The sequence below is a fragment of the Oryx dammah genome, unplaced genomic scaffold, assembly GCF_014754425.2.
Source record: "Oryx dammah isolate SB20612 unplaced genomic scaffold, SCBI_Odam_1.1 HiC_scaffold_25, whole genome shotgun sequence".
Classification (NCBI taxonomy): Eukaryota; Metazoa; Chordata; class Mammalia; order Artiodactyla; family Bovidae; genus Oryx; species Oryx dammah.
Window position 1 is genome coordinate 54059769 of NW_024070209.1, and position 19164 is coordinate 54078932.

The 19164-nt window shown below is 37.2% G+C and overlaps 1 protein-coding gene across 2 annotated transcripts in view; it reads right to left on the reverse strand.

The window, feature by feature from the left end:
* Window positions 1-19164, reverse strand: part of LOC120851300 (catenin alpha-2) — a 1370085-nt gene that overhangs the window by 40971 nt on the left and 1309950 nt on the right. For both annotated transcript variants that reach the window (XM_040223986.1, XM_040223987.1), the window contains exons 15-17: window positions 17290-17471; window positions 4127-4232; window positions 179-313 (exon numbers count right to left, since the gene is read on the reverse strand). In XM_040223986.1, the coding sequence (XP_040079920.1) occupies window positions 179-313; window positions 4127-4232; window positions 17290-17471 (423 nt within the window). The remainder of the gene's footprint in view (window positions 1-178; window positions 314-4126; window positions 4233-17289; window positions 17472-19164) is intronic.

Here is a 19164-nt window from a genome sequence, read left to right on the forward strand (position 1 = left end):
ATTGTTCATTGTGAGTTATTGTAGAGTCTGGAATAATGGTGATAACATTTAAAAAGAAAAAAAAAAAAACTACCTATGAATCACTGTAGTTTGGTGTTTTTAGCAGTACTGTTGCCAAGAATGCTTGCCTTGGAAGAACAGTAGAAACTCGAATTGCGAAGCCCAGGTCCCAGCTTACCCCTGACACAATGAGTTCTCCTCCCAGATTCTGTACTTCGGCCTTCACCTTGCTGCAGATGTTAAGCTGATGGCAATACAAGGCAATTCGTTGAAGGTACGCTAATAAATCCTGCTTACATGCTGAATCAGGACACTATAAAACATTAAAAAAATTATCTCAATTAGTAAGAATCTTTTGGTTTCTAATACTTGCTATATAGAAGCTGTGAGAAGAAAAGTTTTCACTGTCATATACCTTAATTATAGCTATTCAACTTGATAGTGCATTGAAGCTTCAGACACGCTTTAGGGAATTTAGAAGGCCACAGTGATAGGTGAGAGTGGTTAGTTCTACTTCAATAAAATTCTATACAAAGAATATTGATGATCTCCCAGAAAGTCGTATTGGGATGAATGTATAAGTATTTTATCATTTATCTTCTAAACTGCAAAGAAAACAATATTCTATAGGATTTCTCTTAGTGGCCCATTCCATGTTCACTATATGCAAAGTTATTTTAACACAGACAACAAAGCAACAGATGCTAGAAGGAAATCATTCTGTGTCACAGTCTCTCTGCCATAGTAGAAGAGAGTTTCAATTTTATTTGTTGGAGAATGCATTTATTTCTTTTGGCTTTCTAAGAAATGTATCATTCACTAAAGAAACTCTATGGCACTTTCTGGAATATCATATTTATCAAAAAATTTAGCAACATGATAAACTTAATTTAAACCAGAGACTGTGAGAAGGATCAAGACCATTGTACAAGAAAAAGATGTGAGTAAAATGAGTTTGAAGCCCATTGAAATAAGCTCATCAGTGTAACAACAGGACCCTTCCAAGGATGCAGCAGAGATTTTGAATTCTTATTAAAAAATCTGGTGACCAAGGATTTTGTATTCTCTTTGTAACTTAAGTCGGTAGATGTCCATCAAATACACACTGAACAGAGCTGAACACTTTCAGACATTTACATGATTCCCTAAAGCATTTCTGAAGCTTCAATGTCAACGGCTATCCAGCAATTGAAATATATTCCTATTGCTATCCAAAGTTCAGTTCAAAATTCTCCAGGACATTCTATTGTTCTCCCTCAATCTGGCACTTAAAAAGGACATATAATCACCAGATCCTTGATGAAACACTGTAAGAAACAAGTACCCACAGCCCAAAGTAAAGTACCTGATTTAGAACAAAAGTATGAGAAAAAGACTCCAGCTAAGCTTCCTTCAAGCTCAAGAAAGGGAATTCTTTATTAATACTATGAACCCAGTCATTTGACATAGCCATTTATTTAATAAGTTACAAAGGGGTCTTTTTGCTACATAACACTTACCATTGTGGGTTTTTTTTTTTTTCCACTAACAGCATTTATCAAGAAAGAATCCCACAGAGACTGTTTTTAGCTTCCTACAAGTTCTTCATACTGTAATATTTATCCTACTCCAGAGACCCATATACTGAAAGGAATTAACTTTAAAATGATATCTCCCTAAAGTCCTTTGATACAAATACCTTGCAGCAAATTAAAATGGAAGTTCTATCTCAATGGAACAGTAATTAAAAATGCAACAGTCCGTAAAAAGTTTATACTGTGTGCCTATCTCAAATCTTCATAAAAATATTTTCTGGCAAAATAAAGCCAACCAATGCAAATTTTGGAAATGCTCATTCTATTCTGTTATTTAAACTGAAGTATTTAAAACATAAATAAAGGCATTATGGACCAGGAAAAATAACTCTTATACCATTGGAATAGTAGAAATTGATGCATTATTTGAAAAAGAAATGTTCCATTCAGACCAAACGTTAGCAAAAATTGCAGGTTGCTTCACAACTGATGACAGGAAGAATGCTACAAAGAGGTTATGTTTATCTTTTCTTCATTAAGCCATCATTAAATATCATTTTAATACTTTGTCACAATCCCAAGATACACCTAAAATCCTGGGATTTGTATGTGTGTGTGCATATGTGATTTGTTTTCCAGATATCAAAGCTGTTTGGGGGTTATGTTTCCTGATACATAATTGTTGGAAATAAAGATCCAAATTACAAAATCAAAAACAAGAATCACAATAAAAATATTGAGCTCAAGAAGCCTAAACATACTGAGAAGTAGTTTCAGCCTTTGAGATTCGGAATATAATGGAAAAACCATCAAAACTTCATCTACTTTTACCCCTTAGGAGTCCATCCTAGCACAGTCCTCTCTCAGAACCAACTGCCAATCTCTGGTCACTCCACTTATCCCAACATTTGCAGAAAATTGCCTCAACGTTTGCAGAAAAGAATGCAGCATTCTTTCCTGGCTGGTGCATTTCTGTATGCTTGCATGTATGAGTGCTATTTTTAAATAAACTCATTTTCTCTCCTCTCTTTTACATGAACCTTCTGGGTGACATATGGAACTCAACCTTTGCTCCAAAATGTAGGAAGCTGGGCAATCAGTAGTGCCCTGAAATTAGCAATATAACAATGGTTTGGTCCTTAATCACTATAAATTTCAGGAGATTTTAAAATTTTGGTAATATTTAGTAAATTATTTTTACTCTTAAGTGTTTCTAAAAATTCAAAAGTAAGCAAAACATTCCCCCAGATTTGCTATCATATATATAATATGAGACAATCTGTTGGCTTATTTTAAAAGTAATCCCAATAGTTTAATCATGAGTTTTTCTTTTCAGACTTTAGAAGATGAGTAAATTTGGTACTGACTTGAGGTATTCTATAATATGGGATGTTGAAGGCAAGTATTTAGAGGAACAGGAACACTCTTATATTAGAAAATGAGGGAGATAAAATACAGTAAGCAACTCAAAAACCACAGGAGACCACGGCCATTTATGGAAGAGGTGGTTGTGGTTTAGTCGTTAAGTCATGTCCAACTCTTTGTGATCCCGTGGGCTGTAGTCCACCATGGAATTTCCCAGGCAGGAATGCTGGAGTGGGTAGCCATTCCCTTCTCCAGGGGATCTTCCTGACCCAAGGATTGAACCTACATCTCCTGCATCACCGGCAGTCTCTTGCATTGCAGGCAGATTCTCTACCAACTGAGCTACCAGAAAAGCCCTCCTCCACAGAGGAGGAAAAAATCCTAAATCTTTCAGTGTTCCCAAAGATGATGATCTGTTTTGTAGTAAATTCGTGTTCATAATGTTTTTTCCATGTAAATAACATTTTATATAATATTTTCTATTTCAGAATCTTAATATATATTTTAAGACATTTTCCTTTGAAACTGGCTCAAACTTTAAGTCACCATCATTTAAAGAGATAAGCATCAGTTATTTGAAAGCGTCTATTGCCTAAAGTACACTTATAAGAAATGGCTTATTATTGAAAGAAGACATACTTAGAACAGGATTTTAGAGTTCCAGTTCAGCAAAATAAAATGAACAGAGGGACATAAACTCAAATATTCCACCTTGAGACTGAGAACTATTTTAACGTGAATCTTAATCTAAAGGCATAAAAGATATTCTGAGAATTGTGTTAATTTCTGATGCACTTTGAGTCTGGATGAAAATAAAGCTGAAATCTGAATGTTTTTTATTATGTGGATTTACCACATCTATGCCAGGACATAAATTATAATGAATTAGAAAGAGCATCATTATAGCAAGATCAATTATAACAAGAAATAAAGTTGTTTCTTTTGCTTCCCACTTAACAATATCATTGAATTTCTGAATGAGGACAGTCAGGATAATCCATGATTCCTTGAAGGTTATGTCTCTTAAAAAGTGGATACCCTTCTTTCTAAAGGAACTTTGAAAACAGAACCCACCTTCGGCATCAACTCAATCTCGATAGAGTTAGAGGTCAGTTTGTAAAATGATGGCAATTCTCTACAATTCATTCTTCAGAGGCATTTAATAGAGTGCATAAAACCCATTACAGAACCCAAGAGCTAGTTAATGACCCCACTCAACATGTGCTTGCTCTTCCCTCTTATATTACCTGATCAGCCACAGCGCGGGCTAATTTGTCCATTCGAGAACCTGCTTCGGCAATTTTCTTGGCAGCATTAATGACATCAGATGTATTTTTCAACGGGCCTTTGCCTCTGAAACAACAGGCACAACATAATTAGAAATTCACTTTATGGCAGGAAATAGACACACCTACCATATTGTTTGTCCAGGACTCTGCTTTTGTATTTGATTTGGCTCTGACCACGTTAGAGGAAATTTGAATGCTTTCTTGATTCACTTCAATTTCCATTTAAATAATCCACTTTATTTACATTCATTTTCAGGGAATATTTTTCCCTATTTGGATGGGCATGCTCACATTTTATTCTTTACATGAATTTCTATATTTTTTGAACAGTGGTCCATTAAAAAAGATGATCACTACAAGGGCAATGGGAATTTAACATGTAAATGCTTATCATGTGTCTATGCTGTTGTATACATTTATCTTCATAACAGCCCTAACAAGCAGGCATCATCATCCCCATTTTAGAGAAGAGAAAAATAGACTAAAGTGATTAACTCACCCAAGCTTATGCAAATCATGTGATAAATTCTAAATTTAAATCAGTCTAGCCAAAATAAATGCTCATTCACTGTCTTTCACACCATGCCCAGCATTATTATTATGTTAATTTTATTTTTAAGTCCACTTTGGCTCTTTGAGAAACCATTGTCTCCTGTCCATAACTGGGGACTATTTGGCCAAAATTTCAGAAATCTGCTGAGCTCTTTCTCTTGCTGGCTTATATGCTTCTGGGACTGACTTATGAAAGAACACTCATAGAACACTGTGTGACAGTAGATGTCTTTATGTTGCCAAAAACCATTGCCCCAGTATTTTCACATAAGGTTTTCAATTAGGTGAACTGTTTAATATTACATGTCTTTCAAATATTTATTAGAAAAGAAAAAGAAACTATGCTGCATTATAAATTTTTAAACAAAATGTTGCATATGATATACCTTCTCTTTTCTTTAAAGGTAAATAACATGATAGACTAAATACATTTATTCTTCTATTTTTAGCATTGTTACTGATCTCCTTGTGCTTGGTTGCTCAGTCGTGTCCAACTCTTTGCAGCTTCATGGACTGTAGCCTGCCAGGGTCCTCTGCCTGTGGCATTTTCCAGGCAAGAATACTGGAGTTGTGATTTCCTACTCCAACTGGTCTCCTCATATGCATGTAAAAATCAATGCATTTCTTAGGGCTACAAAATTATAATCCTATAGTTAAACATGTGGTGAGATACAGAGAAAAGCTACTCAGAAGTCATTTATTTAGATTGCATAGTGAGTAGGCAATGATTGCCATTGTTCCATAATAACATTTTATAAAATGGAAGACTTAAAATGACTTTAGAAAATAAATGTAATGAAGGGCATTTTGTTTCCCTCTTAATTTTGCTTCTGAAATTTTTAGTGTTAGTAGCTAAAAGTAAGATACATTGTGTTCACATCAATGGTTAAATATGTACATAGGGAAATTCAAAACTTAAGATATTTCATTTTACTATGGCAACACTGGAGAAGGCAATGGCACCCCACTCCAGTACTCTTGCCTGGAAAATCCCATGGATGGAGGGACCTGGTGGGCTGCAGTCCATGGGGTCGCTAAGAGTCGGACATGACTGAGTGACTTCAATTTCACTTTTCACTTTCATGCATTGGAGAAGGCAATGGCAACCCACTCCATTGTTCTTGCCTGGAGAATCCCAGGGATGGGCGAGCCTGGTGGGCTGCCGTCTCTGGGGTCACACAGAGTCGGACACGACTGAAGTGACTTAGCAGACTTAGCATGACAACATTAACTATAGAAAGTGAAAGAGGAGAATGAAAAAGTTGGCTTAAAACTCAACATTCAGAAAACTAAGATCAGTTTCATCCATCTCATCAGAACTAACTGGAGCCAATTATACAGAGTGAAGTAAGCCAGAAAGAAAAACACCAATACAGTATACTAACACATATATATGGAATTTAGAAAGATGGCAATGATGACCCTGTATGCAGGACAGCAAAAAAGACACAGATATGTATAGCGGACTTTTGGACTCAGAGGGAGAGGGAGAGGGTGAGATGATTTGGGAGAATGGCATTGAAACATGTATAATATCATGTAAGAATCGAATCGCCAGTCTATGTCCGATGCAGGATACGGCATGCTTGGGGCTGGTACACAGGGATGACCCAGAGAGATGTTGTGGGGAGGGGGGTGGGAGGGGGGTTCATGTTTGGGAATGCATGTACACCCGTGGTGGATTCATATCAATGGCAAAACCAATACAGAATTGTAAAGTAAAATAAAAAATAAATTAATTAATTAAAAAAAAAAAGAAAAAGAAAACTAAGATCATAGCATCTGGTCCCATCAATCCATGGCAAATAGATGAGGAAACAATGGAAACAGTGACAGACTTTATTTTGGGGCACTGAAAGGAAATGGCAACCCACTCCAGTACTCTTGCCTGGAGAATCCCATGGAGGGAGGAGCCTGATAGGCTACAGTCCATGGGGTCGAAAAGAATCGGACACGACTGAGTGACTTTTACTTTAAAATCAGTGCAGATGGTGACTGCAGCCATGAAAAACAGACGCTCCTTGGAAGAAAAGTTATGACCAACCTAGACAGCATATTAAAAAGCAGAGACATTCCTTTGCCAACAAAGGTCCATATTCTCAAAGCTATGGTTTTTCCAGTAGTCATGTATGGATGTGAGAGTTGGACTATAAAGAAAGCTGAGCACTGAAAAACTGGTACTTTTGAACTGTGGTGTTAGAGAAGACTCTTAAGAGTCTCTTGGACTGCAAGGAGATCCAACCAGTCCATCCTAAAAAAAAAATCAATCCTGAATATTCTTTGGAAGGACTGATGCTGAAGCTGAAGCTCCAATACTTTGGCCACCTGATGGAAGAACTGACTCACTGAAAAAGACCTTGATTCTGGGAAAGATTGAAGGTGGGAGAAGAAGGGGATGACATGATGGCATGTCAACGAGATGACTGGATGGCATCACTGACTCAATGGTCATGAGTTTGAGTAGGCTCTGGGAGTTGGTGATGAACAGGGAAGCCTGCAGTCCACGGGGTTGCAAAGAGTCGACTAAATGACTGAACTGAACTGAACATTAATTCTTCCACAAAAGACATTGGCTCTATCCAGTTGCTATATAGATTTTTAAATACATAGATTTTACATGTGCATCTTATATAATATGAGTGAATTAAAGATTCTGTGACAATTTGACTCTCATTCTGTCACATTATTTTTAAAATTATCTCTAAATAAAGTTTTGTTTTTGGTTTATATTTTTAAAGGAAATTCTATATGCAGAATCGGTCAATATTTAATAGTATTCTCATTATTATTTATTTCTCTGTAACTTCCAAACCTTAGAAAATCTTTTTTTACAATCTTACTCTGATAAAAAATTGTTGTTACTTTTTGCCTTCATCTTAACCCATTCCCGCTGGAGAAGGGATAAGCTACCCACTCCAGTATTCTTGGGCTTCCCTTACAGCTCAACTGGTAAAAAAAAATCCTCCTGCAATGCGGGAGACCTGGGTTTGATCCCTGGGTTAGGAAGATCCCCTGGAGAAGGGAAAGGCTACCCACTCCAGTATTCTGGCCTGGAGAATTCCATGGACTATACAGTCCATGGGGTTGCAAAGAGTCAGACACAACTGAGCGACTTTCACTTTCACTAGCCCATTCACAAAGGGCTGCATTATACTTGATATTTCATTAATAACAATCTTGGTGTTTGTTTAATCCAAGAATTTCAAAGGATTTGTAGAAATGCTTATTCATGAACCTTTCATGATAACTTTCAATAGTGGATTGATTCTGACATTTATAGAGGCTTGAATCCATCTGAGGCTCAGGCTCCTAAATGAGCTAAAGCATCATTAGAAGCCTGTCTTCTTGTAATTAAAAAGAGACTACAGATTTACTATTATATTGTTATTTTAAAAGTTTGAGACTAGAATTCACACTGTGGACTGAATTAAATTCTTGGAGTCACAAGTGGATGATAGGGATGTATTCCATGAAACTAGAGAGCAATGTAGAAATTTTGAGATCATCAAATATTTCGTTTTCTAGTTGAGAAAGCTGAAATCCAAAGAGGAGGCTATGTGACCTGCCCAAGATGATAAGAGAAAAAAAAGGACTGTACCTCTGTGTCCCTAATCACAATTTTGTTGGTTGTCATGGAGGAGGGGTGGAGGAGGGAAGGACTGGGAAGGTGGGAGTAGCAGATGCAAACTATTATATGTAGGAGGAAGAAACACCAACAAGCTTTTACTGTATAGCACAGGGCACTATAATCAATGTGCTCAGCTGCTCAGTCATGTCTGAGTCTTTGTGATCCCATGGACTCTCTGTCCATGCAATTTTCCAGGCAAGAATACTGGAGTGCATTACTATTTCCTTCTCCAAGGGATCTTCCTGACCCAAGGAGGGAACCCGCATCTCTTGCATCTTCTGGCATTGGCAGGAGATTCTTTACCACTGAGCCACCTGGGAAGCCCACTATATTCAATATCATATGATAAAACATAATGAAAAAGAATATTTTTTTAATGTCTATATGTGTATAACTGGGTCCTTTTGCTGTACAGAAGACTGGCACAACATCATTGATCAATTATACTTCAATTTTTAAAAATTTAAAAATATTACAAGAAGAGATTTATGAGTTAGAAAATAATAGAATGTGGGATGGACATGTACACGTTGCTATATTTAAAATAGATAAGCAACAAGGACCTACTGGATAGCAAAATTTGGATATGGAACACTGCTCAATGTTATGTGGCAGCCTTGATGAGAGAGGAGATTGAGAAAGAATGAATACATGTATATGTATGGCTGAGTCCTTTTGCTGTTCACCTGAAACTATCATGACATTGTTTATTAATCGACTGTAGTGAGTGAAAGTCTCTCAGTCCTATCGACTCTTTGCAACCCCATGGACTGTAGCCCACCATCCTCCTCTGTCCATGGAATCCTCTAGGCCAGAATAGTGGAGTGAGTAGCCATTCCCTTCTCCAAGGGATCTTTCCAACCCAGGGATTTAACCCAGCTCTCCCGCATTGCAGGCAGATTCTTCACCATCTGAGCCACCGGGGAATACCCAATACAAAATAAAAGTTTTTTTTTTGTTGTTGTTGTTGTTGTTGTTGTTTTTTGTAAAAAAACAATAGAACACAGAAAATTAAAAAAAAAAAAGAAGGGAAAACTGATATAGAAAATAAACCTAGTTGTTAACAAGAAAAAAAAAAGTGAAGAAAATGGCACTTGAATGTAAGGGTGGGTTTGTACATGCTCACAAGAGCTGAGTGTACAACTGTCAGTAGACACATTGGTAGCTTGAAACCTGCCATGATAGTACTCCCTCTATGGTTTCTTTTTTTTTGCCCTAGAAAATTGGAAAGTTGCTGCCAAAAGTCAACTTAGTAGAAAGGATACATGTATCTTTTCTTTCCCAAACTCCCCTCCCACCCAGGCTGCCACATAACACTGAGCCCTGTTTCAAGTTGAGAGTAAGGCTATTATGATCTGAAGGAGGTTGCGAGGGCTTCTGGAGCTGGAATATGGTTATAAAGTTTATAACATTTAAGGTATACATTTATTTAATGCATTTTTCTACACGTATGCTTCATAATTTAAGATTATATTTATTTTCTTATTTTTCTGTCAATCTGATGTATAAGAAAAAATGTAATTTTCTTTTCCATGATGATAGAGGAATCTGAGTCACTGTTTTTTTTTTTTTATCATTTATTGATCATTACAATCAATCATTTATATGCTCTTTTCTCTGAGTTTTTATTCAAGATTTTTACATATTTTTCCATTGTTTTCTTTTTTTACCTAAATTACTTGTCTCTGTTTTTTAGATATTTTGAATTTTGACCTTTTGTTAATCATGTTGCAGATTACTTCTTCCAGTCTTAGCCTGTATGTTTACTTTTGTAACACCTTTTTTAAAGCATAAATTTTAATTTTATTGTGGTCAAATGTATCAATCATTTCTATTAGAGTTTGCACTTTTTGAAACTTCCTTAAGAAGTTCTTCCTGTTGAAAGTGTTAGCTTATACTATGGTGGTAATCATTTTTCAATATATATATATTTCAGAAAATTGATATTCACATGCAAAAAAATGAAGCAAGACCCTTAACTCATAGCATATTAAAAATTAACTGGAAGTGGATTGTAAGAGCTAATCTATACATATTGTACAAGAAAATTTAAGGGAAAAACCATGACATTGGATTTGGCAATGATTTCTTGACTATGACACCAAGAACACAGACAACAGCAGCAACATTAATTGGCAAATTTAACTCTATCAAAATTTAAAATCTGTGAATTAAAGGACACAATTAACAGAGTAAAAATGCAATCCATAGAATAAGAGAAAATATTTTAAAATCCTATATCTGACAAGGGGTCAAAACCCAGAATATAGAAAAACTGCTGCAATTCAACACTAAAAATCAACCTGAATTTAAAAAAAAAAAGGGCAAAGTGCTTGAATATATATTTCTCCAAAGAAGATATACAATAGCTAATCAGTACATGAAAAATGCTTAACACCATTGATTATTAGGAAAATACATTTCAAGATCACAGTGAGATACCATCTCATACTAAAATGGTTGCTGTAAAAACAAACAAACAAACAAAAAAAAGAAGTCTTGGCAAGGATGTGAAGAAGTTGCAACTTTTGTGTACCATTAATGGGAATGTAAAATGGTGCAACTGTTATGTAAAACCGTACAGTGGTTCCTCAAAAAATTAAACACAGAACTACCATATGATCTAGCAATTCCATTTCTGGGTGGAATACCCAAAGGATTGAAAGCAAGATCTCAAAGAGGTATTTGTACACCCATGTTCATAGCAAAACTATTTGTAAACCAAGTGCCCCCAAATTGATGAATGGATGAACAAAATATAATATATATATATTCAATAAAATATTACTTAGCCTTAAGAAGAAACGAAAGTCCAACATGAACTATAATGTGGCTGAACCTTGAGAACATTTTTCTTGTTTTTCAGTTGCTAAGTTGTGTTGGATTCTTTGCAACCCCACGAACTGCAGCATGTCAGGATTCCCTGTCCTTCACCATGTCCCTGAGTTTGTTCAAAGTCATGTCCATTGGGTCAGTGATGCCATCCAACCATTTCATCCTCTGCCACGCCCTTCTCCTCTTGCCCTCAATCTTCCCAGCATCTGGGTCTTTCCCAATGAGTGGGCTCTTCACAGTGGCCAAAGCTGAGCTTCAGCATCAGTCCTGCCAATGACTATTCAGACCTGATTTCCTTTAGGATTGACTGGTTTGATCTCCTTGCTGTCCAAGGGACTGTCAAGAGTCTTCTTCAGCACCACAGTTCAAAAATACCAATTCTCTGGCATTCAGTCTTCTTTATGGTCCAGCTCTCACATACGTATATGATTACTGGTTGAGAACATGATGCTAAGTGAAATAAGCCAGTCACAAAGAGAAAAATGTTATTTGTTTCCACTACATGAGGTACTTAGTCAAGTTCATAGCGACAGGAAAAAGAATGGTGGTTGCCAGGTGCTGGGGGTAGAGGGGAATGAGGAATGAAGAGTTCAATGGTCAGGGTTTCTGTTGGGGAAGATGAAAAAGTGCTAGAGGTAGATGTTGGTGACAGTTGCACAACAGTGTCAATATACTTAGTGCCACAGAACTGTACATTGAAAAATGCTTAAAATGGTAAATTTCATTGTATGTATTCTTCACTACAATAAAAAAAACAATTAATTTAAACAGCCATATGTGATTGGGGCCACTGTATTGGGCAACACAGGGCTAAATGAGCAACAGTCTTTGGAATAATATGAAGTGGGAACAGAAATAAAAAATGGTCAACAACAAATATATAGATATAAATAGATATATAGATCAGACTCCAAAACATCAGACATTTGAGTCTTCCTGTCAGTGGACAGTGGGTTTCCCAGTTGCCTCAGAGGTAAAGAATAAGCCTACCAATGCAGGAGACACAGGTTCAGTCCCTGGGTCAGGAAGATCTCCTGGAGAAGGAAATGGCAACCTAATACAGTATTCTTGCTTGGGAAATCCCATGGACAGAGGAGCCTGGCAGGCTCCATGGGGTCACAAAGAATCAAACATGACTTACCAGCTGAACATGATAACACAATCAGTGGAAAGCAGTGTTGACAAAGTGACTACCCCACTGGTTGTAGCTCCCAGTCTCAAACTAATGGCTTAGACCCTATGTCTCTTCCTAATTCAGATCAGGTTCTCTATTTTGGGAATTTTGAAAGGTGCTTTGAGGAACCCTGTGACCTTAAAGACAAAAGACATGTTATTGTACCATTGGAAACATATTTTTAGTTTTCTTGAAAAAACATCAAGAGTGAAATTAACTCTACTATATAGATTCATGAAATGTCTCTTTTGGCAATAGGCGATTTTTATACAAGGGTCAATATTTGGAAGCTTTCCCAGGAAATGGTCACTGCAAAAAAAAAAAACAAAAAACAGGAAATCTATTATCATGTTCTTGCTATCCACAAATAAACAACTAATTAATATTTATTTCATGAAAAGGTAATGGGTATTAATGTGAAAAATCAATGTGTGAGTACACTCTGAGTTAATGTACTCAGCACCCAGAATTTTTAAATTCTGAGTATATCCAAATTAAAACCATTTATCTGCTGTAGTTTTCTCAATACCTCTAACTGATCAATATAAGATGTGACTCTCCAGTAATGGGGTATCATTAGGTAAGGAATATATTTATAAATGTACTGAATCACAGAAGCTTCTTTTTAGAACCAGAGTCCATAAAACACAGTTGGGAAATATCCCTTTCACCAATCAGCTGAATCAGTGTAAAGATAGCACAGTGGAAAAGTTGAGTTAATCTGGGGATTAAAGATAAGTCAGATGAGACTGCAAGACCATTAGCTGAATCATGCAAGGAAATAACATTTAGAGAATGGTCTTGAAGCTGAAGTACAGATACATAAAAAATTGAGAAGGCCAGAAAGAAAAACACCAATACAGTATCAGTTCAGTTCAGTTCAGTTCAGTTCAGTTCAGTCGCTCAGTCGTGTCCGACTCTTTGCGACCCCATGAATCGCAGCACACCAGGCCACCCTGTCCATCACCAACTCCCGGAGTACACTCAGACTCACATCCATCGAGTCCGTGATGCCATCCAGCCATCTCATCCTCGGTCGTCCCCTTCTCCTCCTGCTCCCAATCCCTCCCAGCATCAAAGTCCTCCAATGAGTCAACTCTTCACATGAGGTGGCCAAAGTACTGGAGTTTCAGCTTCAGCATCATTTCTTCCAAAGAAATCCCAGGGTTGATCTCCTTTAGAATGGACTGGTTGGATCTCCTTGCAGTCCAAGGGACTCTCAAGAGTCTTCTCCGACACCACAGTTCAAAAGCATCAATTCTTCGGTGCTCAGCCTTCTTCACAGTCCAATTCTCACATCCATACATGACTACTAGAAAAACCATAGCCTTGACTAGACGGACCTTAGTCGGCAAAGTAATGTCTCTGCTTTTGAATATGCTATCTAGGTTGCTCATAACTCACATATATATGGAATTCAGAAAGATGGTAATGATGACCCTGTATGCGAGACAGCAAAAGAGACACAGATGTGTAGAGCGGTGAGGGAGAGGGTGGGATGGTTTGGGAGAATGGCATTGAAACATGTATACTATCATGTAAGAAATGAATCTTCAGTCTATGTTTGATGCAGGATACAGGATGCTTGGGGCTGGTGCATGGGGATGATCCAGACAGATGATGTGGGGTGGGAGGTGGGAGGGGGGTTCATGTTTGGGAACTCATGTACACCCATGGCAGATTCATGTCAATGTATGGCAAAACCAATACAGTATTGTAAAGTAAAATAAAGTAAAAATAAAAATTAAAAAAAAACCTGGAAAGAAAAAAAACTGAGAAGGAATCTAAGGGTCAATAAAGGTAGGCTTTGGATAGCAAACTCAAGATTTTTATATTATTTTATGAAAAGAGGAAAGAAAATTTGGGTGGATGGAGTTGGGTGGGTGGCGTTTAATGGCCAGATATGGCATAAGTTAACTGACAAGAGTCAAGAATTAGAACATAGACTAGTTGAACTGTCAGTTGGACTGGAGTCCTGACTGTCCATACCAAGGCAGGAATGAAGTTTGGGAATACCAGGGGAATTACTTGATCTTTTAGTCTAGTGCTCAGTACTTTACAGTTGATTGTAAACTGAAAGCTTCCTATTAGCCTGAACCCAGTTCCTTTCAAGATCAGAACTTATAGTTGATCTAAAAAGACAGTTTTGTCTCTTGCTGTACAATTAAATGTGAGTTTCTTTCCTGAACTGCTGCCATCTACACACCTTTTGTTACCAGGAAACAAGACTGGCACATGCTATTTCCTTCTGAAAGTGACATGAAAAATATGGATTCACCCTCTGTGGGACATCATTTCTGCCAGCACCCATGAGATGGAAGTCAAGAAATGAACAGAAAAAAGATGTGAGGCATAACCAGTTTTATCCACCATGACAAAGTTATTACACAAGTAATGAGGTAGAACCTCTCTACTTTTAATAATAATGGAATGGATATCATTGAGATTACTGAATCAAATTAATGAATTAGCTACCGATAAGAAGAAAACAAGATAATAAATGCAAGTTTTTTTTTTTTCCTGTCATCAAAATGCCCTATAAATGTGTGATCTGAGGTTAGTAGTCAAGTTTCAATTCCTACTCAGCTACATCCTTTCCTTTAAATAAGAGAACATAGTACCTAAGAGTCATTGGAGGTATACAGCTGACATAATTCCTCCTTAAAGTGGAAAACCCAAGGCAATAACCGTAATGCATAGGGTCAAGTGCAGTGAATTTAGGTGAGAGGCACAAAGAAAGGTTCAAATCAGCTACCTCTTTGAAAAGGAAGAGGCTCTGCAGATGGCGACAGCAGCAAAACCTCAGCTTCCTGTGTTTCATTTCCAATTCACACCCTCTCCTGTTTCTCTGGTTATTAACAACTGTATCTTCCTTTTGGCTTCACAAAGGGACATAAAACTACTCATCAGGCAGCGGGAAAAAATGATAACCAGTAACAGTCTAGACATTTCATTATTCAAATCAGCATAAAATGATTATGCAAAATCCCTAGGAATTGAAGTGACCCTCTTTTCACTTTAAAACTATACTTTGACTAATAGAAAATCTGTCTTAAATATCCTCTAACAAGACTTCTCAAATGTATCTCTCTTCTTTGACACAGTTATATATAATCCAGAGCATTGTAAAACGTCTTCCTGATCTTAACTAGCAACATGGCTCGATTCATCATTCACTTTAAATTAATGAGATTATTTGTTCAAGAGATGTTATTAATGGATTGTATAATATCCATCAGATAAAGTACAAATACAATGTTGAAAGCAAGCAAATTAAGTCATCACAGGCCTTGGAAAGTAATGACTGAGGCTACCATGAGTCTGATTTGTAGGAAATTAAGACTTAATTAATGGTTCAGACTGTATTTTCCTACTACTATTTTTGAGTGTGAAATAAATCTGTGAAACCAGCAAAGACCAGCCAAATGTACAAATTTGAACTTCTAACGAATACAATGACATTTAAAATCTCAAAAGTCACCCTTAAAACATTAAGTCATTCCATTGAAGTCAAAAACAATTTTAAAATATTTGGAGAAAAGGCCAAGCAATGTCATCAATACATATTAACCAGAGGCAAAAGGTAAGGAGGATAGGGGAGAGATGTGTCATATTTCATTATAAGCTGTAATTAACTGTGGGCTTCCCAGGTGGCTCAGCAGTAAAGAAAACATCTGCCAATGCAGGAGATGCAGTCTCAGTTCCTGGGTGGGGAAGATAACCTGGAGAAGGAAATGGCAACCCACTCTAATAATCTTGTCTGGAAGATCCCATGAACAGAGGAGCCTGGCGGGCTACAGACCAAGGGATCCTAAAAGAGTCAGACATGATTTGGGGACTAAAACAAGAACATAATTAATTGTAGCCTTTTCTTACTAAAAACACTCAACAATCGTTTAAAAAACTGTCACCATTAGGTAGTATCTTGACATTGCCACACATCTTATATAACTTTAATAACAAACACCATGTCGAATCATTACTTTTGCTCATGTTTCTTTGTGTGTCTGTGTTTCTCAGAAAAACAAAATCTACAGTAAAATGGTAGCTTTCATTCATATGGTAGGATACTTTATAACTGCATTACCTGTTTGGATTTTAAACTCTCCTGTAAAGTTGATACGAAGAGTATTACTTTCCTCCTTTACAAATGAATAAACACAGTAAGAGACTGGTCCAGAATCACCTGGTATTTGAACTAAAAAATCCAGGGATCTTTTCATTGAGCTTTGCTCTCCCTTGGTCTGCCCTTCATGTGGTTAGAAGGGCAGAAATGTCAGCTCCCTTTAAAGAGGAGACTATAAAAATGCAAAGGAAGAAACAGCAATGACCCCTGAGAGGAAAAAAAGGCTCCTGACAAAATTCTGACTGGTCTCCTGATTTATTAAAAATACTGCTCAGAATAAAAGGGTCTAAAACTTATACAATGTTTAATTTTCCTGTCACAATTATAGAATCAGATTGTTGAACCCAGTTCTTTGTATGTAAGTATAAAATATGAGCTGAAATTAAATACTAAATCATGAGCTAGCATTAAAAGACATCACATGCCACGTATATATATATACATATTTTTTCCCTGAGGGATATTAGCAACTCATACACTTTATCTTCAGAATAATATTTAAAAACACTGCAAAATAGCATAGACCAAAAATCAGTCCCCCAAGCTCCAGGAGTTTGATTTTATGACTAATTCAGGATGGATAATTAAAACAATACTAATTACAGAAATGAATCTGTTCTTTTTGACCAAAAAAGACCTATCTACTAAGAACCAGGCTCAGATCATGTTGACTTACACATGTGAATTTTATACCACTCCCTGCTTTGATGGAGCCTTTTAATTTTTCAGCAGGCTGATACCCACTATTATGATGCCTCTGTTATTTTTAAGGAGAAAACCTTCCTCTTCCTGTCTCCACGCCTCACCTTGTGAAGTCTGTCATCTCCATCATGATCATACACATCTGTTTGGCCAGCACAATGATATCATTGCCGCTGTCATCCCATTTGGCCACTTCAGCATCCAGCTTGCTTTTCTCTTGATGGAATATCTCCACCTGTTCAGCTATTTTTGCCTTCTCCTCTTGCGGTAGTTGTGCCATGATGGCCTGTGTGGGTTACAGAAAAGGTATGACTAACGATGACAGAAGGAGCACAGACAGAAGGTCAACTCTGCCTCCGGTTAACAGCAAACCCAGACCCTGACAAGGCCGGTAGGCCGTCCCACCATTCTGGAAAATACCTTTTTCTCCAGCCCCAAGAAGGAAAAAGCACAGACTGGTAAGGTCCCCAAATTTCCTGTCCCCATTCCCACATACAAAAAATAACCAAGATCCAAAGGGACATGCACGTTGACAGTAGCAGAACCTCTCTGTTGCTGTGATGACATATGTTTGTTCAAAAGAATCTATTCCTGACAATTTTTATGTTTGGTCTTGGGAAACTTTTACCGGATGAAAGAATGCACCTCTTTCAACACTGAAATCTGTTCAGAGAAGGGAAAAAAAGAGAACAGGCCTTCTGTTGCTGGGAAGGAAAATAATTTTAAAGAATATCTGAGTATCCCAAGTGGAGTGGGGAGACGATCTGTGGGTGTTAATGAAACCATCCATGGTTAAATGCCAAACAAAAATCCTTAATGCAGGGCACTTCAGAGATGGCATATCCATTCCCAGTCCTTCACTGTGGAAATCCTAGGTCAGCCATGGCTCTTTGGAGAGCCTATGAGTATGCACAGAAAAGCTGTGATGGGATAAAATGTAGGATTAGGAAGGAAAAGTTGATTTTCAACAGTTGCTAGTAGGGGAATGTAGAAAAGGAAGAACTACTGTTGATTCTCACTACTTGTGGATTTTTTTTTATTTGCAAATTTTCCTACTCTTTAAAATCTATCTGAACTTGCAAATCAATATTTGTGATGCTTTCAGTCATTCACAGACACACGCAGAGCTGCCAAAATTTGAGTCATCCGACATCCATGTTCCCAGATGAGGTAGAACAAGGGTGTCTTTACCTTCTTGTATTAGCACTCATACCAGAAACAAGTGTCCTTTTTGCAGTCTATTTAGTACCACATTTTCCACATCTTTGCACTTTTTGTTGGTGGTTTAGCTGTTTAACATGGTCCCCAACCCTAGCGTAGAAGTGCTGTCTCATATCTCTAACCACAAGAAGGCTGCAAAGTGCCTAATGAAGAAAATATATGTATCATATCTTTGTTCACACATGAGTTTTAGTACTCTTAGATATGAATTCAATGTTCATGAACTAAAACTAGGGAAAAAAACAGAAGCATTCTTTAAACAAGATTATGTATCGATGGGTTGAAGGAAATGTTAAGAATAGCAGCTCTCAGGAACCTAACCCTGTATTTCCCATAGGAACAATGATTCTGTAGTGCTAATTAAGCATTCACGGTGACTTTATAGAACATGAGACCATGAATAAAGAGAATCAACTGTATTTGTTAAACACTATTTATGTAGCAGGTGCTGAGTGAAATGTCTGACACCAGCTCATGGCACCACCTTTTGTAGCCTGCGTCACTGAAAGGAGCATGTCGATCCATGTGTTAGCACTGGGGTCCCTCTGGTGCTGGGATACAGGTACCCTCCAGGAGAATGACCAAGAAAGCATGATTTGGGATACATACAGTTTTTACAAAGGACAAGTAACCCAAAAAACAAAACTGCTTTCTAAATTGTTAAGCTCCTCCCAGTATAAGTGAATAGTTCTAAGGAGGGGTAGCTGATGTCTAACTGAAATATCAGGGGATACAAGATTAGAAAAACTGGGCTCAAC